Raw genomic sequence first — 24751 nt, 5'->3', positions numbered from 1 at the left:
TCATGATCACTTTCTGAGCGAAAATCAATCTTGAAAGTCTCCACGTATCCAAACGACGAGAGGCTCAGAAGGGTCTAATCTATAATTGAGCTTGATTTCGGGTTAGAGTGAGTCGGCGCGGCGGTGATCCTCTCTTGCCCTTCCATTCAATGTTATAAGATCGGCTTGCAAGCATACTCTAAGAATCTTCTCCCCAATGTGGTCATGTCTTTTAGTCACTGGTACCACTTGGTAGGGGAGATGCCAAAGGTCATCTTGTAGCAGTATAGTCTCATCTCCATATCAGTTAATGGCCAGATTTGAGTTGAAATCGCCGGTTAGGATTGCACATGCTTCACCATGTTTTTGGCTTAGGTCAGTTATTATTGACTCCAACTTTGGTATAATGTCTCGTTTTAAATGGTGGCGTGGGTGAATGTACATATTTATTCTTATAGGGGTGCCTTGAGGTCACACGCCCAGTTGTAAAGGAGTACGGCCATGATCCAAGGTTCATGTATGGCTATTTCTTCTATATCAACATGCCAAATCTGAGGTGATGTAAACGGCCAGGCCGCCTTTAGGTCTGGCATTAGCGTTCGTTTTTGTTGCCAGTGAATGCAACTCCAAATACCCGTTTAGGCGTATTGGGGTGGTGCTCCAAGTTTCCTGCAGCATGAATATGTTGAATTTTTGCCCCAGTACGTAATCACTTCTACATTTCCAGCAAGATTGCTCAAACCTCTTACGTTCCAGGAGCATATTTTCAGGACAGTAGAGGGGTTGGACGTATGCGTGGCTAGAGGTAATTTTCCTGTTCAATTAGTTAACGCCATAGGCAGCCACAACCTCTGTCCTCCATATTGCAGATTTGAGTCGGCCTACATTGCCTCTGTGATGTACCCTTTAACCTTATTGTATAGGTACTGGTATAGTTCATTGGTGTCTTATGATGTCCCAGCTGATTACTAGTGGCTGATAATGGCCCAGTGGGCTACTGATGGCTAATGATGCTTTGATGAGTTACTAGTTTCAATGGTGCCCAGATCCTTCTACTGGGGTGAATGTATGACATTGTTCTACATTCTGTCCATCAACTGTGTTTTTTTCAATTTTCACCCCGAGTGGGCTGGGTATGCTCAGACGTGAGTCCCAGGCTCTCCACACCACTGGAGTCAAGCTATCCAGGCTGATGAAGGCTGATAGCCAGAAACCGGTCCTTGGATGCTTGATTCCGGTCTGGGAAAGACGTGGCTTGGTAGTTCGGACTGGACTGTTCCCATGAGGCACAGGGTCAGAGCTGATTTGCATATAGCCAGTGTCTAACCCAGGGTGGTGTGGAGTGCTAAAAAACGATGGATTTAGGCCCAGATCCTTGTACTGGGGTGAATGTATGACATTGTTCTACATTCTGCCCATCAACTGTGTTTTTTGCAATTTTCACCCCGAGTGGGCTGGGTATGCTCAGACGTGAGTCCCAGGCTCTCCACACCACTTGAGTCAAGCTATCCAGGCTGATGAAGGCTGATAGCCAGAAACCGGTCCTTGGATGCTTGATTCCGGTCTGGGAAAGACATGGCTTGGTAGTTCGGACTGGACTGTTCCCATGAGGCACAGGGTCAGAGCTGATTTGCATATAGCCAGTGTCTAACCCAGGGTGGTGTGGAGTGCAAAAAAACGATGGATTTAGGCCCAGATCTCTGTACTGGGGTGAATGTATGACATTGTTCTACATTCTGCCCATCAACTGTGTTTTTTGCAATTTTCACCCCGAGTGGGCTGGGTATGCTCAGACGTGAGTCCCAGGCTCTCCACACCACTGGAGTCAAGCTATCCAGGCTGATGAAGGCTGATAGCCAGAAACCGGTCCTTGGATGCTTGATTCCGGTCTGGGAAAGACATGGCTTGGTAGTTCGGACTGGACTGTTCCCATGAGGCACAGGGTCAGAGCTGATTTGCATATAGCCAGTGTCTAACCCAGGGTGGTGTGGAGTGCAAAAAAACGATGGATTTAGGCCCAGATCCTTGTACTGGGGTGAATGTATGACATTGTTCTACATTCTGTCCATCAACTGTGTTTTTTGCTAATGATGCCCAGCACGTTACTGCCGTCTAATGATGCCCCAGCGGCGTACTGGCGTTTGATGATGCCGTCTTTAGATACCGCTAATCAATTGTGCCAGTCTGAGGCACCAGTAACCTGTAATGGGGTTACTGATAGGTTACTGGTGCCTTAGTATGGCACAATGCGTTAGTGGTTTGTAAAGATGGCCTGTCAATATACTAGTGTTTGGGGCAATAGTATGTGCCAGTGGGCCACAGGCATCCACTGATGCACTGAGAAACAATAACCTTGTACTCGATATCCAGCGGGATCGATTAACTTGTTTGTCTCTCACCACCTCCTCCAGTGACAACAAACACAAGAATATGAGGGCCAGTGGTAGAAACGGGTAAAGGAAATGAGATAAGAGAGAAAACAGACACCGGACCCCAACATTCCGACTCCTCACTTCTGCTGGGCTCCGATGTCTGCTGCGTGTAGTGGGTAGCGACAGTCAATGCGATTGCTTTAGTCACTTCCCATGAACGTCCTGCCTCTAACTGTAACAGTGCATGGGTATACCTTAGAGTATCTCAGTGTAACCAACTCGCGGTATCTGACGATGCCTCAATGACTTACTGGTTTCTCAAGATGCCGTAGTGGGTTACTGGGGTATAACTATGGCCTATGTCTGATGAGGCCCCTGTGGCTTACTGGTGTCTTATGATGCCCCAGTGGGTTGCTGGTGTTTTAGGATGCCCCAGTGGGTTACTGGTGTCTTATGATGCCCCAGTGGGTTACTGGTGTGTGATGATGCCCCAGTGGGTTACTGGTGTCTTATGATGACCCAGTGGGTTGCTGGTGTCTTAGGATGCCCCAGTGGGTTACTGTTGTCTTATGATGCCCCAGTGGGTTATTGGTGTCTGAATATACCCCAGTACGTTGATGGTGTCTGATGATGCCGCACTGGGTTACTGGCAGGGGGGTTTCTCTTCTTGGGCACAAGAGCTTCTCCCCTCTTGCTGCGAGCGCAGCAGTAAACACAAAATAATAAAATGGTAATTACCATTTTATTATTCTGTGCGCCGCTGGCCGAGGGAGTGGATCTTGGAGGCGGGGCAGATTCATGCAGATTGCAAGATGACATTTTAGGTGTTCAAGTACACGTATCAGAATGTCTGGCTGCCCTCAACCGGTCAATCTGACATGCGCACTTCAAAGCCATCAATCCCAGTGCTGTTAAACAGCTGAGGGAGTGTAGGCATGGGCCCGCAGCCTCAAAATGAGTGCTGGATTAGCCTGCTCCAACTAATCCTTGGTTTGATTCACGTGGCACAAGGAGGGAAGTCCCTCCCTTTCCTTCCGGCTCCTGGTCACCCCAGGATCGCATGGCAGAGGCGCATCGGTTTGGAGTGCCCGGCGACCAGCAGCATTTATGGTGAGTGCTCCACCTTTAATTAATGTTGCCATCCACCACTGATTACTGGTGTCTGAATTTACCCCAGTCCGCTACTGGTGTCTGACGATACCTCACTGCGTTACTGCTGTCTAACAATACCCCAGTCGTTACTGGTGTCTGGTGATGCCCCAGTTGAATGCTTTTATCTAATAATATTCCAGTGGGTTACTGATGTCTGATGATGCCCCGGGAGCTGGATATGTTAAATGGCAGCTGGAAGAATACTTGGGTCTAATGCTGCCACAGTCACTTTTTTCCTTTATTGTTGCTTCTCTCAGTATCCATAGGGAATCTGGGTCTATTTTGCTCCTATGTTTCTTCATTTGTTGTTGTATTCACGTTCAGTCTATCTATTCACAGTGATGTAGGCTGTAAGCTTTCTCTGCTTCTACTCATCTTGTGTCCACAGTCATCTAGTGACCATGTCTAATGTTAATCTTTCTCTCTACCATCCCTCCTTCATTGTTCTGTCCCATCTCATTCCTTCCCCTCTCATCTGTCCTATACCCGCCCCTGAAATTGGGGCCCCTTTTCTGCCTCTTATCCTTCAATCTGTCCTTCCTGTTCCTTGTTGTCCCGGTTATTGGACCCCTGACCTCTTCTCCTCTTCTCCTCTCTGTCCTTTGTCTTGACCATACCTGTTCCTGTGTCCTTCCCCTCCACCTTACCTGCTCATCTCTCTGCTGTGTCTCCACCTTACCTGCTCCTACCCCCTTTTGTCTGAACCTTACCTGATCCTCGCTGTCCTTTGTCTCCACCTTACCTGCTCCTCCCCCCTTTGTCTCCACCTTACCATCTCCTCCCCCCTGTGACTCCACCTTACCTGCTCCTCTCTGTCCTTTGTCTCCACCTTACCTGCTCCTCTCTCTGCTGTGTCTCCACCTTACCTGCTCCTCCCCCCTTGTCTCCACCTTACCATCTCCTCCCCCCTTTGTCTCCACTTTACCTGCTCCTCTCTGTCCTTTGTCTCCACCTTACCTGCTCCCCTCTCTGCTGTGTCTCCACCTTACCTGCTCCTCCCCCCTTTGTCTCCACCTTACCATCTCCTCCCCCCTTTGTCTCCACTTTACCTGCTCCTCTCTGTCCTTTGTCTCCACCTTACCTGCTCCTCTCTCTGCTGTGTCTCCACCTTACCTGCTCCTCCCCCCTTTGTCTCCACCTTACCATCTCCTCCCCCCTTTGTCTCCACCTTACCATCTCCTCCCCCCTTTGTCTCCACCTTACCTGTTCCTCTCTGTCCTTTGTCTGCACCTTACCTGCTCCTCTCTGTCCTTTGTCTCCACCTTACCTGCTCCTCTCTCTGCTGTGTCTCCACCTTACCTGTTCCTCCCCCCTTTGTCTCCACCTTACCTGCTCCTCTCTGTCCTTTGTCTCCACCTTACCCTCTCCCCCCTTTGTCTCCCCCTTACCTGCTCCTCTCTCTGCTGTGTCTCCACCTTACCTGCTCCTCCCCCCTTTGTCTCCACCTGACCATCTCCTCCCCCCTTTGTCTCCACCTTACCTGCTCCTCTCTCTCCTGTGTCTCCACCTTACCTGCTCCTCTCTGTCCTTTGTCTCCACCTTACCCTCTCCCCCCTTTGTCTCCCCCTTACCTGCTCCTCTCTGTCCTTTGTCTCCCCCTTACCTGCTCATCTGTTCTTTGTTTCCCCCTTACCTGCTCCTTCCCTTCCTTGGTCTCCACCGTACCTGCTCCTCTCTGTCCTTTGTCTCCCCCTTACCTGCTCCTCTCTGTCCTTTGTCTCCCCCTTACCTGCTCCTCTCTGTCCTTTGTCTCCCCCTTACCTGCTCCTCTCTGTCCTTTGTCTCCCCCTTACCTGCTCCTCTCTGTCCTTTGTCTCCCCCTTACCTGCTCCTCTCTGTCCTTTGTCTCCCCCTTACCTGCTCCTCTCTGTCCATTGTCTCCCCCTTACCTGCTCCTCTCTGTCCTTTGTCTCCCCCTTACCTGCTCCTCTCTGTCCTTTGTCTCCCCCTTACCTGCTCCTCTGTTCTTTGTCTCCCCCTTACCTGCTCCTCTCTGTCCTTTGTCTCCCCCTTACCTGCTCCTCTCTGTCCTTTGTCTCCCCCTTACCTGCTCCTCTGTTCTTTGTCTCCCCCTTACCTGCTCCTCTGTTCTTTGTCTCCCCCTTACCTGCTCCTCTCTGTCCTTTGTCTCCCCCTTACCTGCTCCTCTCTGTCCTTTGTCTCCCCCTTACCTGCTCCTCTGTTCTTTGTCTCCCCCTTACCTGCTCCTCTCTGTCCTTTGTCTCCCCCTTACCTGCTCCTCTCTGTCCTTTGTCTCCCCCTTACCTGCTCCTCTCTGTCCTTTGTCTCCCCCTTACCTGCTCCTCTCTGTCCTTTGTCTCCCCCTTACCTGCTCCTCTCTGTCCTTTGTCTCCCCCTTACCTGCTCCTCTCTGTCCTTTGTCTCCCCCTTACCTGCTCCTCTGTTCTTTGTTTCCCCCTTACCTGCTCCTTCCCTTCCTTGGCCTCCACCGTACCTGCTCCTCTCCGTCCTGTTTCTCCCCCTTACCTGCTCATCTGTATCCTTTGTCTTTACCATACCTGCTCCTTTGTCTTGTATCTCCACCTTTCCTGCTCCTTGCTGTTCTTTATCTTGACCGTACCTGTTCCTGTGTTCTTCCCCTCCGCCTTACTTGCTCCTCTCTCTCCTGTGTCTCCACCTTACCTGCTCCTCTCTGTCCTTTGTCTCCCCCTTACCTGCTCCTCTCTCTCCTTTGTCTCCCCCTTACCTGCTCCTCTCTGTCCTTTGTCGCCCCCTTACCTGCTCCTCTCTGTCCTTTGTCTCCCACTTACCTGCTCCTCTCTGTCCTTTGTCTCCCCCTTACCTGCTCCTCTCTGTCCTTTGTCTCCCCCTTACCTGCTCCTCTGTTCTTTGTCTCCCCCTTACCTGCTCCTTCCCTTCCTTGGCCTCCACCGTACCTGCTCCTCTCCGTCCTGTTTCTCCCCCTTACCTGCTCATCTGTTCTTTGTTTCCCCCTTACCTGCTCCTCTCTGTCCTTTGTCTCCCCCTTACCTGCTCCTCTCTGTCCTTTGTCTCCCCCTTACCTGCTCCTCTCTGTCCTTTGTCTCCCCCTTACCTGCTCCTCTCTGTCCTTTGTCTCCCCCTTACCTGCTCCTCTCTGTCCTTTGTCTCCCCCTTACCTGCTCCTCTCTGTCCTTTGTCTCCCCCTTACCTGCTCCTCTCTGTCCTTTGTCTCCCCCTTACCTGCTCATCTGTTCTTTGTCTCCCCCTTACCTGCTCCTCTCTGTCCTTTGTCTCCCCCTTACCTGCTCCTCTCTGTCCTTTGTCTCCCCCTTACCTGCTCATCTGTTCTTTGTCTCCCCCTTACCTGCTCCTCTCTGTCCTTTGTCTCCCCCTTACCTGCTCCTCTCTGTCCTTTGTCTCCCCCTTACCTGCTCCTCTCTGTCCTTTGTCTCCCCCTTACCTGCTCCTCTCTGTCCTTTGTCTCCCCCTTACCTGCTCCTCTCTGTCCTTTGTCTCCCCCTTACCTGCTCCTCTGTTCTTTGTTTCCCCCTTACCTGCTCCTTCCCTTCCTTGGCCTCCACCGTACCTGCTCCTCTCCGTCCTGTTTCTCCCCCTTACCTGCTCATCTGTATCCTTTGTCTTTACCATACCTGCTCCTTTGTCTTGTATCTCCACCTTTCCTGCTCCTTGCTGTTCTTTATCTTGACCGTACCTGTTCCTGTGTTCTTCCCCTCCGCCTTACTTGCTCCTCTCTCTCCTGTGTCTCCACCTTACCTGCTCCTCTCTGTCCTTTGTCTCCCCCTTACCTGCTCCTCTCTCTCCTTTGTCTCCCCCTTACCTGCTCCTCTCTGTCCTTTGTCGCCCCCTTACCTGCTCCTCTCTGTCCTTTGTCTCCCACTTACCTGCTCCTCTCTGTCCTTTGTCTCCCCCTTACCTGCTCCTCTCTGTCCTTTGTCTCCCCCTTACCTGCTCCTCTGTTCTTTGTCTCCCCCTTACCTGCTCCTTCCCTTCCTTGGCCTCCACCGTACCTGCTCCTCTCCGTCCTGTTTCTCCCCCTTACCTGCTCATCTGTTCTTTGTTTCCCCTTACCTGCTCCTCTCTGTCCTTTGTCTCCCCCTTACCTGCTCCTCTCTGTCCTTTGTCTCCCCCTTACCTGCTCCTCTCTGTCCTTTGTCTCCCCCTTACCTGCTCCTCTCTGTCCTTTGTCTCCCCCTTACCTGCTCCTCTCTGTCCTTTGTCTCCCCCTTACCTGCTCCTCTCTGTCCTTTGTCTCCCCCTTACCTGCTCCTCTCTGTCCTTTGTCTCCCCCTTACCTGCTCATCTGTTCTTTGTCTCCCCCTTACCTGCTCCTCTCTGTCCTTTGTCTCCCCCTTACCTGCTCCTCTCTGTCCTTTGTCTCCCCCTTACCTGCTCCTCTCTGTCCTTTGTCTCCCCCTTACCTGCTCATCTGTTCTTTGTCTCCCCCTTACCTGCTCCTCTCTGTCCTTTGTCTCCCCCTTACCTGCTCCTCTCTGTCCTTTGTCTCCCCCTTACCTGCTCCTCTCTGTCCTTTGTCTCCCCCTTACCTGCTCCTCTCTGTCCTTTGTCTCCCCCTTACCTGCTCCTCTGTTCTTTGTCTCCCCCTTACCTGCTCCTTCCCTTCCTTGGCCTCCACCGTACCTGCTCCTCTCCATCCTGTTTCTCCCCCTTACCTGCTCATCTGTATCCTTTGTCTCCCCCTTACCTGCTCCTCTCTCTCCTTTGTCTCCACCTTTCCTGCTCCTTGCTGTTCTTTATCTTGACCGTACCTGTTCCTGTGTTCTTCCCCTCCGCCTTACTTGCTCCTCTCTCTCCTGTGTCTCCACCTTACCTGCTCCTCTCTGTCCTTTGTCTCCCCCTTACCTGCTCCTCTCTCTCCTTTGTCTCCCCCTTACCTGCTCCTCTCTGTCCTTTGTCTCCCCCTTACCTGCTCCTCTCTGTCCTTTGTCTCCCCCTTACCTGCTCCTCTCTCTCCTTTGTCTCCCCCTTACCTGCTCCTCTCTGTCCTTTGTCTCCCCCTTATCTGCTCCTCTCTCTCCTGTGTCTCCACCTTACCTGCTCCTCTCTCTCCTGTGTCTCCACCTTACCTGCTCCTCTCTGTCCTTTGTCTCCCCCTTACCTGCTCCTCCCCCCTTTGTCTCCACCTTACCTGCTCCTCTCTCTCCTGTGTCTCCACCTTACCTGCTCCTCTCTCTCCTGTGTCTCCACCTTACCTGCTCCTCTCTGTCCTTTGTCTCCCCCTTACCTGCTCCTCTCTCTCCTTTGTCTCCCCCTTACCTGCTCCTCTCTGTCCTTTGTCTCCCCCTTACCTGCTCCTCTCTGTCCTTTGTCTCCCCCTTACCTGCTCCTCTCTGTCCTTTGTCTCCCCCTTACCTGCTCCTCTCTGTCCTTTGTCTCTCCCTTACCTGCTCCTTTGTCCTTTGTCTCCCCCTTACCTGCTCCTCTCTGTCCTTTGTCTCCCCCTTACCTGCTCCTCTCTGTCCTTTGTCTCCCCCTTACCTGCTCCTCTCTGTCCTTTGTCTCCCCCTTACCTGCTCCTCTCTGTCCTTTGTCTCCCCCTTACCTGCTCCTCTCTGTCCTTTGTCTCTCCCTTACCTGCTCCTTTGTCCTTTGTCTCCCCTTACCTGCTCCTCTCTGTTCTTTGTCTCCCCCTTACCTGCTCCTCTCTGTCCTTTGTCTCCCCCTTACCTGCTCCTCCCCCCTTTGTCTCCACCTTACCTGCTCCTCTCTCTCCTGTGTCTCCCCCTTACCTGCTCCTCTCTGTCCTTTGTCTCCCCCTTACCTGCTCCTCTCTCTCCTTTGTCTCCCCCTTACCTGCTCCTCTCTGTCCTTTGTCTCCCCCTTATCTGCTCCTCTCTCTCCTGTGTCTCCACCTTACCTGCTCCTCTCTCTCCTTTGTCTCCCCCTTACCTGCTCCTCTCTGTCCTTGGTCTCCCCCTTACCTGCTCCTCTCTCTCCTGTGTCTCCACCTTACCTGCTCCTCTCTGTCCTTTGTCTCCCCCTTACCTGCTCCTCTCTGTCCTTTGTCTCCCCCTTACCTGCTCCTCTCTGTCCTTTGTCTCCCCCTTACCTGCTCCTCTCTGTCCTTTGTCTCTCCCTTACCTGCTCCTCTCTGTCCTTTGTCTCCCCCTTACCTGCTCCTCTCTGTCCTTTGTCTCCCCCTTACCTGCTCCTCTCTGTCCTTTGTCTCCCCCTTACCTGCTCCTCCCCCCTTTGTCTCCACCTTACCTGCTCCTCTCTCTCCTGTGTCTCCACCTTACCTGCTCCTCTCTCTCCTGTGTCTCCACCTTACCTGCTCCTCTCTGTCCTTTGTCTCCCCCTTACCTGCTCCTCTCTCTCCTTTGTCTCCCCCTTACCTGCTCCTCTCTGTCCTTTGTCTCCCCCTTACCTGCTCCTCTCTGTCCTTTGTCTCCCCCTTACCTGCTCCTCTCTGTCCTTTGTCTCCCCCTTACCTGCTCCTCTCTGTCCTTTGTCTCTCCCTTACCTGCTCCTTTGTCCTTTGTCTCCCCCTTACCTGCTCCTCTCTGTCCTTTGTCTCCCCCTTACCTGCTCCTCTCTGTCCTTTGTCTCCCCCTTACCTGCTCCTCCCCCCTTTGTCTCCACCTTACCTGCTCCTCTCTCTCCTGTGTCTCCACCTTACCTGCTCCTCTCTCTCCTGTATCTCCACCTTACCTGCTCCTCTCTCTCCTGTATCTCCACCTTACCTGCTCCTCTCTCTCCCTTGCCTCCTCCTCATCTGAACCTTTTGTGTGGTTTCCATGCACATTGCCCTCTCTCTGTTCTTTGCGTCCTCGTTACCCGCTCCTTTCTTCCTTTGCCTGTACTGTACCTGCTCCTCCGTGTTCTTGTTTCTCATTTTCAGGCTTTCTTGTCAAACCGCCTCCATCCTCCGGAAGACCATTCATATCACCCAGCACATCAGCAGCCAGCCGAATAGCCAGTCAGGCGGACATGCCATCAGGTATCATGGAATGCCCTGAGCCCTGACTGCCACCCCCATTGGAGGCCGAAACATGTCTCATATCCTTGTTTTCCATTCGCCTCATCCCTGCATTAGGAGTAGAGAGCAGTGGTCTAAACCTTAATGACCAGGTTTGTTTGCAACATAGTGAGTACCCAACCCCGCTTCTTCACTCACGCTCAACGAACTCTGGCTGGTGGTCACCGCGCTTCATTCCAGCCAGTGCGGATGTCCAGCCCCGGGTTGGACTTGGCCAATGCAGATTATCTTCAATGCATCTTGAAAACAGCTTATATAAGCCCACGTTGGCTGTTGTAGAGCTAGTTGCATGAGTATTGTTGTATCTTTTGCAGACGTTTTACAGATGCTGAGGTCGTTGGGAATCTGGCAATCCTGATATCTGTAAATGGCTGATAATCGGTTGTTGTAGATGCTTAGCAGACAACTGTTCACCAGTGTCACCAGGCCTCTGCCTCCCAGGAGCACTGGAACAAGTGTGAATAGCCACACTGCTATTCTTAGGTCTGGCCTTTGAGACACCATTGGCTCTGGCGCCAGACTATTATTTAAAAAACACATGCATAATATACATGTGTACAAGGGCTTTCAGTCATTGGGATTCACCCAGTTATCTGTTAAATTGGCATTAACCTTTGGCGTCCACCCACCACAGCGTACAGCATGGAGCAGTGAGTCAGCCCACTCTTAACATTGGTTCCCTGCACTTTCAGTGACTGCGCAAAGCCTGTGCACATTGTTCACACTCGCCTAAAAATCGTACTTTTCGCTTTCGAAGCAAAGATGGTTCACAGTGTGCTTTTTATTATTTTATTGTTATATGAAGTTTAAATGCCAAGTATGTGTTTTACCTGCAATTTGGGTGCCCAACCAGAAGAGGATTTATTTTCTGTCTCGTTTTTTAGGTTGTCGTTATAAAGTTTACAAATGGCTTAAATTGTAGCTGCCCGAGATTTGAATCCTTGGTTAGGTGCTGGTTTATTCTGGTCTCTTTCCCAAATAATAAAACTAAGGAAAGCATGGCACAACATAAAAGCTTTCTGGTAAAACAGAACTAGTAAAACCTCCACATCAGTGTTTCCTTTTTATTTCTTTTACATTATATTGTAAGCACATGACATCCACACTTGGGCTGTGGCATTCCTTTTTTTTTCTTTATATTTTTGTGGCACATGCTTGCAATTTAAAGAAAATAGCTATTGCAACAGCTTGCCAAGGCCAGACCTGTTGGCTTTCTGATGGAAGTACCTCCACCCTCCCCATCAAGCCAAAACTGCATAACCTGCTCCCACAGACCCAAGATGGCAATACTTCTTCTGTCTTTTGTGGTTCAGAGGCTCGGCCATAAGGCTAAGGTCTCTGGTCCGTGAAGACAGCCATGTTTATGAGGAGTCATTATCCTGTGCTGGAGAGGACCCGCTCTTCTCTCTCCCTCACATGTATGTAAGTATATGATATAGAGAACTTATTGCTTAAAATAATGGCACTGCCATGACAGAGAAAGAAACTTTATTGCTTGGTTTGTTAAAACCCTTGCAAACACCACAGGTAAAAATGTTACAATATGTAAAATTAAGAATCAATCTCAAGTTCTTGTAGATCAAAACACCCGACATCCTTACAAAACTCTATTGTAAGTGCACTATCCATAACTCCTATAGTAGTGTTCCCATAAGGAGACGGCAGTCCTAGTTTAAAATAGCATTTGAGACTCGGGCCAGCTAGCCTATGAGCTACTCCCCTTCTGATGACAATGTTATGTTATTTTTTGTCCAAAAACTGCCCGTGTGCCAGTCCGCTCCACAACAGGAGTTAGTTCAGCAGCTGATACAGGTAAGCAAGGGGTCTAGGTCTCAGGCCGAGGAAGCGCTGAGCATCGCGCCTCCGCTAGTTTTTTTGCAAAGCAATCCATGTACCTAACCAAGGTGCAATTTAAGATGCCATGACAGAGAAAACATCACTCTTCAAAGCATGGCTGCCCACAGGGTCACAGACACGCAAAAGGTGATGGGAGGAAAGTTTGCAAATAGTCCAGGCCACTGGTAAGCACTCTTGGTAGCATTGCAACCCACTGTATGTTGCCACTGTGCCACTCTAGACAGAGGCCCACCGTAGGCAAATCAGTACTGACTCTGCTCCTCATGGGAAGAATCCATCCCGAACTGCCAGGCGAGGTCCTCTCCAGAAGGTAAGACAAGCAACCTCACACCGTTTCAGCCTTATTAGGACTCTTCGGGCCAAGGTGTAAAACATAGAAGACTTGTCGAGCTGAAACAGCATCCCTGTTCCCATGGCAGCAGAGGTGAGCTCTTTGGAACCGCTGATATTCTGGCCGCTTAAGGGGAACTACCATGGGAATGCACCTCATACCACCCCAAACCTTAGAGCACCTGCTGGGATCTGTCCGTCCCCACCAGTGTGGGCACGGGGTGTGTGCAGCGGGGTCACCCAGAGGTGCTACAAAGGGCTAGGACGGAAGATGGCTGTGAGCAGCCGGCCGCACCTCCAAAGTTAGAGGTATCTTCTCCGCAGGGCACAATACATAAATACATTCTCTGGCAGTGCACAAGGGGTTGGATTTCGGTAGTTTCGGTGGGAAGTCATCCTTGCATGCTACATTAATGTTGATAGTGGCTCACTGCAGACCCCTTACATTGTACATGTGTGGTACCCCCACTGGAGCCACCATCATGTCACCTTGATCACCATGCACTAATGATCAACGGTAGCATATAATCCGCGCCGTTTACGCCAGGGATGTCCAGTGAAGGCCCAGGAGGGTGGTTAGTGCTAGAGTTTCATACTTTTACTCTACATCCAGCTCATTTGGAAAGCCACTGGCAACCCTGGAAATTTAGAATGGAACCACTTTCCAGATCTTAGGAACCATCTCCAGTAAGGGGCATAAACAGTGTATAGATTTCTTTTTTGGATAAATGCTTTCATTTGGTAGTTGAGGGATTCTATTGCACGCTCAGCTTTCACTTGGTCAAGAATGGGAGGATTTTACGGCACTTAACCTTTACTGAGTTTCTTGCAGTTTTGGAGTCTGTGACAGGGTCAGTATTTGCTTACAGCAATAATGCTGTCCGTTCATTGAAAGTCTGCATCATGGGTAAATCATTTTTGCTGCATCACAGAGTGATAATAGGAATGACTGTTATTAGTACTGTTTTTATTATTATCTGTAGTAGCATTGGAATTATTATTAGTATAATAGTTGTATTAGTTTAAGGGCTATTATTACTATAATCTTTACCATAATATATAGTCAGCGCCGGGACACCCCCGGGTAACTGCTGAGCTTTCGAAATGTATATAACATAACGTAATTATTGTTTTTTACTATGTGTATTGCTATTATCTTTATTATTAGCTGTCAGAGTAGTACCATGATGGTTATTAGGAACATTGTTATTGTTAGTTTTTGTAGTAGTATTATCTTGCTTATTAGCAGCATTTTTATTAATAGCTGTAGTAGTGTTATGGTTATTGGTGATGTTTGTAGTAGCTGTAGTAGCACTATGATGGTATTGGTATTATAATTAGCTATAGTAGCACTAGTATTATCATGGTTAGTATTATGATGATTATTAGGTGTGTTATTACTATTGTGGTTATTATTAGTATTGCTATTATTAGTTGTAGTAGTAGTAAGTAAGGTAGTAATTCTGTATTGATAGATTAATTAACATCTTTTCAATGTGTGTGGTCAGACAATCGAATAAAAAGATAAAAGGCTATGTGAGGTGTTTGATACTGCTGCCAGGCCTGGGCAACTATGGCTCGATCACCAGAATAGAGTCCTTGATCTGGAAGAGCAAGTCTGGGGAATAAAGTGCGTAATGCTCGGTGCGTTTATATGGTAGCACCAGCCAGTCCGGGGCTTTGGCAGTGTCATCTCAAGGTCGGGTTGAAGCCGGGCTGACTTGCTGCCAGAACGATGCTTAAGTTCTACTTCAAGAGTCCCTCAGATGGCAGATCAAGTTGGAGGAACACTTCATTTTTGGTGCTGTGCTCTTCTGGCATCTTGGAGGCTAGACTAAGAATCCTCGCAGCTTGACATAGTAATTGTGCCGGATCCTCTCTTTGCAGGCCTGTTACTCCTGGACGTTGTTGAGGTGATGCTGATAGAGACCTTCTGGTGGCAAATAAAATTAGATGAGCGCGTCATATCAAGTGCTGTGCTCTTCCAGGTTCTTAGATACAAGATTAAGGAACCTCACGGTCTTGCATGATAAATGCGCCGGGTCCCCTCTTAGTAGGGCTATAGTACTGCTAGACGACATGACCTCACTTGCAAGAATCTTAGAGATGGACGTAGGAGTTTTTGCCTGTGGTATAGCATGGCCGGACACATGCAAAGTAGATGGAGCAGTATTTCATTGGTGTATCCGCAAAGACGGCACTGATTGGTTGGTCCAGACTGCTTCCAGGAGAGAACGAGGTCCTTAGATGAAAAGACGCCGAGGCTGATAAGCATCAAGTTCTGTTTATTGGCCACAGAGAAGTGAGAAGACGGGTACGACTGTGGCCCCAGGCCACATACGATAGCATGACTGCCCACGCATGCCATTTACTCGCAAGTACAGACTTGTCTTTGATGTGTGATAAAAGCTTGTCTACTATTGGTGATACGTTTGAAGGCAGGTTCTAAGGGGGTGTGCTAAGCTTCCTCTAATTGCAGCACTTTGATCGACCGCTGGCTTAGAGGGAACAATGACTTCTTTTCGTGGGACTGCTTTTCTATTCCCTTTGGCTGACCTCAGCCTCCAACACAATTTGACTAAAGCCTCATTCCTTGGTGGGGCAGGCAGAACTGGAGCTTGATATGGGCTAGGGAGACATGCTGTGATATTGCAAAGAGTTTTTTGAAGAGGCTCAATTGTAGGGTGTTTAAGATCAGAGCCATAGGATATTGAAGGCATGAATTTGGCAAACACAACTGAAGAAGATGGTGTTTTGTGTCTTTTGTTGTAGGGTTTTAAATGCAAACAACAGGTTGTTTGCAATAAATAGTCTTATTTGGAGATGCTTTTTGAAAGTTGAATAAGAGTCTAGATGGACACCAAAATACTTGGAGCATTTCACCGGTTCTAGGGCATTGCCCATGGCCCACCTAGTGAGTTTGGGCTGCATATTGCTGTGTGGGTTCCAGAAGCCAAGCACCTTGGTTTTGCTGAAACTGAGATCCAGCCTCAGGCTGGTGGTGTATCCCGATAATTGGTCTATCAAGCTCTACAGGCCGACTGGTGTTTTGCTGAGCAGGACGATGTTGTCTGCGTATTGCCTGCTTCTGAGCTGTTCTTGGCCCTGCGGGGGGGGGTCACTCAGCACTGGGACAGGTGACGATCGAGGTCGGCGTTGTAAATATTAAATAAACAAGGGGCCAGTACACACCCCAGTTTCAGGCCTTTGTTGGTGGAGTTTTTTTGTGTGGTTCCTCTGCCGTCGCTGATCTTAATTTGTACCCAAGTGTTGGTAAAAAGAGTAATGATTGACTTCAGTAAAGTGAGACATTTTTTCCCACAGCTGAGCCTGCTGGACTTTAAATTGATGAAGTAGGCGTAGAGTTTGCTGGATTTTGCGGTTACTTGATCAGCGAGTAGGGCTACCACCAGCAGATTGGTTAAGGTGCTCAATCCTGCTCTGTAGCCAGTCTGCGTTTTCGGATCAATGTTTGAATGATTGACTGAATGCTCTGGGTCGATAGGTAAGTTTAAAGCGTAGATCTTGGCTTCTACGTCATTTAAGGTGATTAATCTATAGTTGGTGGGCTTTGAACGCTTGCCTGATTGGTCGTAATATACTGCCTCACCATGAATCTGGGATGGTGTTTGTTGACAAGACATGGTTGAATAGCGGTGTTAATGGAGTGGCCCAAGAAGCGGTGGGATCCCTTTTAAATAACCTGTTTGGAAGGCCATTGGTCCCTGGTGCCTCCTCGGATGTGAGCCTTTTCAAAGTATGTGCGACCTGTGTGTGGTTCATCGTGAGATGAAACACCTCTGTTGATTGAGGACTTTGAAAAGGCTGCCAATGGGCCTCTGCTTGCACTAGCAGCGACTGGTCCTGGTCAACCTGATTGTAAGCTGCAACTATATGTGTTGTCCAGGCCAACTCTGTAATGCCGGGAATGTGGTGCTGGGGATGGCCATTTGCCAATTTGTTGATTTCAGCCCAGAAAGATTTAGAATTTTTTTGTGTGCATGTATGAAGCAGTTTAGCCCAGAAGCCCATCATCAAGTTAAGTTTGGCTGCCCAGATAGCATTTTTATAAGCTTGTTTCATGTTGACGATTTTGTTTTTGGTTTCCTCACTGAGTTGGCCACCCAGAGGGAGAATATGTCTAAGCTCCCTTTTGAGATGCCTTTTCATGATCTGTAGTCATGGTGTGAACTATTTGGCCCTGATTGTACTGCAGCCGTGATTACTGGGAGGTTTAGTTGGAAATGTTGTTGTGAGGACCGTCACAGAGATCTCCAGGTCTGTACGGGTGAGATGCTGAAGGTTACACATGTTGACTGATTTAAAGTAGAGGATGATGAAATCCATGATGCTCGCTGTCATCGAATCCTTCCATGTGAGGCGCCTCATATTGAACAACTGTGGGGATGAGGATAAACATTTACTCTCTGGGTCCAGAGGTGGGGTGATCTCTAATACAAATGTCTGGGCAGAAGGGTCACTCTCTAGTCTCACTTTTATAGAAAAGTTGGTAATTCCCAAGAACAATTCGGACTATGCCAAAGTGTAGTCCAAGGTGGGATTTGCCCTGTCTGTCAATGTGGTGAATACTGCTGGTTGATCCAATAGGCTTTGCCCGTTTACTGTGTGAAAGCCCAGGGCTTCAAGTTTGATTATGCATGAGCTTCCAAGTGGATCTGGTGTGGCCTGGCTGGGGTTCTGGTTTTCCATTCCTCCCTGCTGCGGCCTCGATTGCGAGGTACTCTCAGAGGTGAATTGGAGACGGAGAGCAGAGCCTTGACGGGGCTATCTTTGCTGGCATGGTTTTCTCCGCTCCGTTCCACCATGGCTGCGTTGGGGGCTTCAAAGACCCTTGAGGCTCCCGGCTTGTGGCCCCACCCTTAGAATGGAGCCGTGGTGGGGATACGGGTGTTGGATGCCCCAGATTCTAATGCCCCATATCACCGCATTTTACTGGAAGGTAGGCGGGTGGTGCTGTGTATGAGCTAAGTGATGGGAGTGGGCAGGTGAAGCACTCCCATAATCTTGGTGCCCAGTCTCAATTCCTCAGCGTCTTCTGGAGCCTGCACTACATCATTTCTGTATACCTGGTATATCATACCAATCTACAGGACTTGTGCAATTCAGCAACGAGAAATCTGATGACCATGCATCCAGAACTCCCAGTAGAGGTGAGAGCTGCCTAGATGAGTGCTTTACTTTGTGTCTCGCACATATCTGTGACAAAGTATGGTGGCTTGGTGGAGGATGGTGGGAGAAGCAGTAGACATAGAGGCCTCTGCTAAAGGCAGTCTCCACACCTGCGGAAGCGGCCGAGCTACTACTGGGTGCGGCTTGCGGAGGTGGAGTATTGGCACTCCTGATACCATCTGAATCCTCACCATTTTGTATGTGAGACCATTCTAATGATATAAAACATGACAGAGCCAATCCTCAATCAAGAATTACAGCTTAACACCATCGGTGCTCATGACGAGCTGAGCTCGTCATGACCCGCGCGGCGCTCACACGCGGGGATAATTCCCCTGCTGTGCTGAGCGTTCCACGAAAACGGGTGTGGTCATGACGAGCGCAGCTCGTCATGAGCACAGCGCCACCGTGCAGCGTGACGAGCCGTGCTCGTCACAAGCACCGTGGCGATGCGCGCACCCCCCTCCCCCCAGCGCCGCGGGGGAATTAGCTCTGCAGCGAAGTGGCAAAAGTGTAATAAGGAATTCCCAATGTTATCCTGTGAGAGGAGTAGGCCAGTGGTAAAGTGCTTAGTGTAGTAAGGCCAACAAAAAGAGGAAGTAAGCAGGCAAAAAGTTTGGGGGAAGACCACCCTAAGGCTGACAGATCTAACAGTTTTGTACAGAAAGGGCCTTTTTGTTTGTAACATCAGGATTGTTTGAAACTCTTGGAGGGCTGCGTATCAGATGTGAAATATCTAAAGGAGTGTCAGAGAGAGCAAAGGTGTTTATATAGTGCACTCATTAATCAGAAATCATCCAAGTGAGTAAAGGTGTTTATATGGCGAGTTCATTCAGCACAAATTATCCGAGTGAGTGAAGGTGTTTATATAGTGTGTTCATTCAGCATAAACCCTCTGCAGGCACCTTCCACCCAACCATTGAAACCGACGGAGTACCGAAAAAACAACAATGACAACAAGCCATGTCTAAAAGCCATGGTGATTCATGTCTGCCTGTGAGTAAGTGGAAGATGATTGTAGATCAGATGGCTGTGTATACAAACAGTTCTTTTACTCATCCTGAATTATATCAAAGTAGAGAGAGGCTAAACACATGCCATAGATTTCCTCCCCACCACTAAGGTAGCAACGTTTTTCTCCATTTCTATATGCTGTAGCAGAGATAATGGAAATTTTCTTCTCCATAAAGAACAGAACAGGTTAGTAGCCCATACACTCATTGGTGAGAGGGTCTGCTAATTCTCTCGGCTGGAGATAGTGGTAAAACACTGAACTAATGCAGTTTAGAACAAAATAGTCCTCCATAGGCACTGTTACTTGCCCTTCTTGAGACACATCTTTACCCTTTCAGCAGCTGTGGCCTACTTCTGGACTCGGTCCTTTTTCCTACCTTTGGGATGCACCTTCATAGGGCTTCCTTGGGATGACTCCTTTGTTGTAGGCTGACCCCTTTCTTCTTTTACCAGAGTGATGAATCAGTCACTTGCATACCATTGGCTAGCTTCTGTTTTGTCTATGTTCATTAGCCTCCTGTTGTATCGTGCATCAGCCCATGTCTCGTGTCATTCTGGTGCTGTGTCTTTCTCTTGTGGGTCTTTCTGGTACTGTTTGGAGCAGTGAAGGTTTACTGCTGTCTCGTAGGTCTGCCTGGTTCTGTTTGGAGCAGTGAAGGTTTACTGCTGTCTCGTGGGTCTGTCTGGTACTGTTTGTAGCAGTGAAGGTTTACTGCTGTCTCGTGGGTCTGTCTGGTACTGTTTGGAGCAGTGAAGGTTTACTGCTGTCTCGTAGGTCTGTCTGGTACTGTTTGGAGCAGTGGAGGTTTACTGCTGTCTCGTGGGTCTTTCTGGTACTGTTTGGAGCAGTGAAGGTTTACTGCTGTCTCGTAGGTCTGCCTGGTACTGTTTGTAGCAGTGAAGGTTTACTGCTGTCTCGTGGGTCTTTCTGGTACTGTTTGGAGCAGTGAAGGTTTACTGCTGTCTCGTAGGTCTGCCTGGTACTGTTTGGAGCAGTGAAGGTTTACTGCTGTCTCGTGGGTCTGTCTGGTACTGTTTGTAGCAGTGAAGGTTTACTGCTGTCTCGTAGGTCTGCCTGGTACTGTTTGTAGCAGTGAAGGTTTACTGCTGTCTCGTGGGTCTGCCTGGTACTGTTTGGAGCAGTGAAGGTTTACTGCTGTCTCGTGGGTCTGTCTGGTACTGTTTGGAGCAGTGAAGGTGTACTGCTGTCTCGTGGGTCTGCCTGGTACTGTTTGGAGCAGTGAAGGTTTACTGCTGTCTCGTGGGTCTGCCTGGTACTGTTTGGAGCAGTGAAGGTTTACTGCTGTCTCGTGGGTCTGTCTGGTACTGTTTGGAGCAGTGAAGGTGTACTGCTGTCTCGTGGGTCTGCCTGGTACTGTTTGGAGCAGTGAAGGTTTACTGTTGTCTCGTTGGTCTGTCTGGTACTGTTTGGAGCAGTGAAGGTTTACTGTTGTCTCGTTGGTCTGTCTGGTACTGTTTGGAGCAGTGAAGGTTTACTGCTGTCTCGTTGGTCTTTCTGGTACTGTTTGGAGCAGTGAAGGTTTACTGCTGTCTCGTGGGTCTGTCTGGTACTGTTTGGAGCAGTGAAGGTTTACTGCTGTCTCGTTGGTCTGTCTGGTACTGTTTGGAGCAGTGAAGGTTTACTGCTGTCTCGTGGGTCTTTCTGGTACTGTTTGGAGCAGTGAAGGTTTACTGCTGTCTCGTGGGTCGTTCTGGTACTGTTTGGAGCAGTGACGGTTTACTGCTGTCTCGTGGGTCTGTCTGGTTCTGTTTGGAGCAGTGAAGGTTTACTGCTGTCTCGTGGGTCTGTCTGGTACTGTTTGGAGTAGTGAAGGTTTACGGCTGTCTCGTGGGTCTTTCTGGTTCTGTTTGGAGCAGTGAAGGTTTACTGCTGTCTCGTGGGTCTTTCTGGTACTGTTTGGAGCAGTGAAGGTTTACTGCTGTCTTGTGGGTCTGTCTGGTAATGTTTGGAGCAGTGAAGGTTTACTGCTGTCTCGTGGGTCTTTCTGGTACTGTTTAGAGCAGTGAAGGTTTACTGCTGTCTCGTGGGTCTTTCTGGTACTGTTTGGAGCAGTGAAGGTTTACTGCTGTCTCGTTGGTCTTTCTGGTACTGTTTGGAGCAGTGAAGGTTTACTGCTGTCTCGTGGATCTGTCTGGTACTGTTTGGAGCAGTGAAAGTTTACTGCTGTCTCGTGGGTCTGTCTGGTACTGTTTGGAGCAGTGAAGGTTTACTGCTGTCTCGTGGGTCTTTCTGGTACTGTTTGGAGCAGTGAAGGTTTACTGCTGTCTCGTGGGTCTTTCTGGTACTGTTTGGAGCAGTGAAGGTTTACTGCTGTCTCGTTGGTCTTTCTGGTACTGTTTGGAGCAGTGAAGTTTTACTGCTGTCTCGTGGATCTGTCTGGTACTGTTTGGAGCAGTGAAAGTTTACTGCTGTCTCGTGGGTCTTTCTGGTACTGTTTGGAGCAGTGAAGGTTTACTGCTGTCTCGTGGGTCTGTCTGGTTCTGTTTGGAGCAGTGAAGGTTTACGGCTGTCTCGTGGGTCTTTCTGGTACTGTTTGGAGCAGTGAAGGTTTACTGCTGTCTCGTGGGTCTTTCTGGTACTGTTTGGAGCAGTGAAGGTTTACTGCTGTCTCGTGGGTCTTTCTGGTACTGTTTGGAGCAGTGAAGGTTTACTGCTGTCTCGTGGGTCTTTCTGGTACTGTTTGGAGCAGTGAAGGTTTACTGCTGTCTCGTGGGTCTGTCTGGCACTGTTTGGAGCAGTGAAGGTGTACTGCTGTCTCATGGGTCTGTCTGGCACTGTTTGGAGCAGTGAAGGTGTACTGCTGTCTCGTGGGTCTTTCTGGTACTGTTTGGAGCAGTGAAGGTTTACTGCTGTCTCGTTGGTCTGTCTGGTACTGTTTGGAGCAGTGAAGGTTTACTGTTGTCTCGTTGGTCTGTCTGGTACTGTTTGGAGCAGTGAAGGTTTACTGCTGTCTCGTTGGTCTGTCTGGTACTGTTTGGAGCAGTGAAGGTTTACTGCTGTCTCGTTGGTCTGTCTGGTACTGTTTGGAGCAGTGAAGGTTTACTGCTGTCTCGTGGGTCTTTCTGGTACTGTTTGGAGCAGTGAAGGTTTACTGCTGTCTCGTTGGTCTGTCTGGTACTGTTTGGAGCAGTGAAGGTTTACTGCTGTCTCGTGGGTCTTTCTGGTACTGTTTGGAGCAGTGAAGGTTTACTGCTGTCTCGTGGGTCGTTCTGGTACTGTTTGGAGCAGTGACGGTTTACTGCTGTCTCGTGGGTCTGTCTGGTTCTGTTTGGAGCAGTGAAGGTTTACTGCTGTCTCGTGGGTCTGTCTGGTACTGTTTGGAGCAGTGAAGGTTTACTGCTGTCTCGTGGGTCTTTCTGGTACTGTTTGGAGCAGTGAAGGTTTACTGCTGTCTCGTGGGTCTTTCTGGTACTGTTTGGAGCAGTGAAGGTTTACTGCTGTCTCGTGGGTCTGTCTGGTAATGTTTGGAGCAGTGAAGGTTTACGGCTGTCTCGTGGGTCTTTCTGGTACTGTTTGGAGCAGTGAAGGTTTACTGCTGTCTCGTGGGTCTTTCTGGTTCTGTTTGGAGCAGTGAAGGTTTACTGCTGTCTCGTGGGTCTTTCTGGTACTGTTTGGAGCAGTGAAGGTTTACTGCTGTCTCGTGGGTCTGTCTGGTACTGTTTGGAGCAGTGAAGGTTTACTGCTGTCTCGTGGGTCTTTCTGGTACTATTTGGAGCAGTGAAGGTTTACTGCTGTCGCGTGGGTCTCTCTGGTACTGTTTTGAGCAGTGAAGGTTTACTGCTGTCGCGTGGGTCTCTCTGGTACTGTTTGGAGCAGTGAATGTTTACTGCTGTCCGGTGGGTCTGTCTGGTACTGTTTGGAGCAGTGAAGGTTTACTGCTGTCTCCTGGGTCTGTCTGGTACTGTTTGCAGCAGTGAAGGTTTACTGCTGTCTCGTGGGTCTGTCTGGTACTGTTTGGAGCAGTGAAGGTTTACTGCTGTCTCGTGGGTCTGTCTTGTACTGTTGGAGCAGTGACGGTTTACTGCTGTCTCGTGGGCCTGTCTGGTACTGTTTGGAGCAGTGAAGGTTTACTGCTGTCTCGTGGGTCTTTCTGGTTCTGTTTGGAGCAGTGAAGGTTTACTGCTGTCTCGTTGGTCTGTCTGGTACTGTTTGGAGCAGTGAAGGTTTACTGCGGTCTCGTTGGTCTTTCTGGTTCTGTTTGGAGCAGTGAAGGTTTACTGCTGTCTCGTGGGTCTGTCTGGTACTGTTTGGAGCAGTGAAGGTTTACTGCGGTCTCGTGGGTCTTTCTGGTACTGTTTGGAGCAGTGAAGGTTTACTGCTGTCTCGTGGGTCTCTGGTACTGTTTGGAGCAGTGAAGGTTTACTGCTGTCTCGTGGGTCTTTCTGGTACTGTTTGGAGCAGTGAAGGTTTACTGCTGTCTCGTGGGTCTGTCTGGTACTGTTTGGAGCAGTGAAGGTTTACTGCTGTCTCGTGGGTCTTTCTGGTACTGTTTGGAGCAGTGAAGGTTTACTGCTGTCTCGTGGGTCTGTCTGGTACTGTTTGTAGCAGTGAAGGTTTACTGCTGTCTCGTGGATCTGTCTGGTACTGTTTGGAGCAGTAAAGGTTTACTGCTGTCTCGTGGGTCTGTCTGGTACTGTTTGTAGCAGTGAAGGTTTACTGCTGTCTCGTGGGTCTTTCTGGTACTGTTTGGAGCAGTAAAGGTTTACTGCTGTCTCGTGGGTCTGTCTGGTTCTGTTTGGAGCAGTGAAGGTTTACTGCTGTCTCGTGGGTCTTTCTGGTACTGTTTGGAGCAGTGAAGGTTTACTGCTGTCTCGTGGGTCTTTCTGGTACTGTTTGGAGCAGTGAAGGTTTACTGCTGTCTCGTGGGTCTTTCTGGTACTGTTTGGAGCAGTGAAGGTTTACTGCTGTCTCGTGGGTCTTTCTGGTACTGTTTGGAGCAGTGAAGGTTTACTGCTGTCTCGTGGGTCTTTCTGGTTCTGTTTGGAGCAGTGAAGGTTTACTGCTGTCTCGTGGGTCGTTCTGGTACTGTTTGGAGCAGTGAAGGTTTACTGCTGTCTCGTGGGTCTTTCTGGTACTGTTTGGAGCAGTGAAGGTTTACTGCTGTCTCGTGGGTCTTTCTGGTACTGTTTGGAGCAGTGAAGGTTTACTGCTGTCTCGTTGGTCTGTCTGGTACTGTTTGGAGCAGTGAAGGTTTACTGCTGTCTCGTGGGTCTTTCTGGTACTGTTTGGAGCAGTGAAGGTTTACTGCTGTCTCGTTGGTCTGTCTGGTACTGTTTGGAGCAGTGAAGGAGTACTGCTGTCTCGTTGGTCTGTCTGGTACTGTTTGGAGCAGTGAAGGTTTACTGCTGTCTCATGGGTCTTTCTGGTACTGTTTGGAGCAGTGAAGGTTTACTGCGGTCTCGTGGGTCTCTGGTACTGTTTGGAGCAGTGAAGGTTTACTGCTGTCTCGTGGGTCTGTCTGGTAATGTTTGGAGCAGTGAAGGTTTACTGCTGTCTCGTGGGTCTGTCTGGTACTGTTTGTAGCAGTGAAGGTTTACTGCTGTCTCGTGGGTCTTTCTGGTACTGTTTGGAGCAGTGAAAGTTTACTGCTGTCTCGTGGGTCTGTCTGGTACTGTTTGTAGCAGTGAAGGTTTACTGCTGTCTCGTGGATCTGTCTGGTACTGTTTGGAGCAGTAAAGGTTTACTGCTGTCTCGTGGGTCTGTCTGGTACTGTTTGGAGCAGTGAAGGTTTACTGCTGTCTCGTGGGTCTTTCTGGTACTGTTTGGAGCAGTGAAGGTTTACTGCTGTCTCGTGGGTCGTTCTGGTACTGTTTGGAGCAGTGACGGTTTACTGCTGTCTCGTGGGTCTGTCTGGTTCTGTTTGGAGCAGTGAAG

The 24751-nt window shown here is 49.4% G+C and overlaps 1 protein-coding gene across 11 annotated transcripts in view; it reads left to right on the top strand.

Annotated features, from left to right (window-relative positions):
• The window catches only part of ARFIP2 (ARF interacting protein 2), a 294672-nt gene that overhangs the window by 205704 nt on the left and 64217 nt on the right, over positions 1-24751 (top strand). For 3 of the 11 annotated variants that reach the window (XM_078658738.1, XM_078658729.1, XM_078658728.1), the window contains exon 4: positions 10327-10425. The exons of the other annotated variants lie outside the window; for them this stretch is intronic. In XM_078658738.1, coding sequence (XP_078514864.1) covers positions 10327-10425 — 99 coding nt within the window. The remainder of the gene's footprint in view (positions 1-10326; positions 10426-24751) is intronic. 11 annotated transcript variants of the gene reach the window in all.

This window comes from Lissotriton helveticus, chromosome 8 (assembly GCF_964261635.1).
Source record: "Lissotriton helveticus chromosome 8, aLisHel1.1, whole genome shotgun sequence".
In the NCBI taxonomy this organism is placed as follows: domain Eukaryota; kingdom Metazoa; phylum Chordata; class Amphibia; order Caudata; family Salamandridae; genus Lissotriton; species Lissotriton helveticus.
The sequence above is the reverse complement of the archived record's forward strand: the minus strand, read 5'-3'. Positions and strand labels throughout refer to the sequence as shown.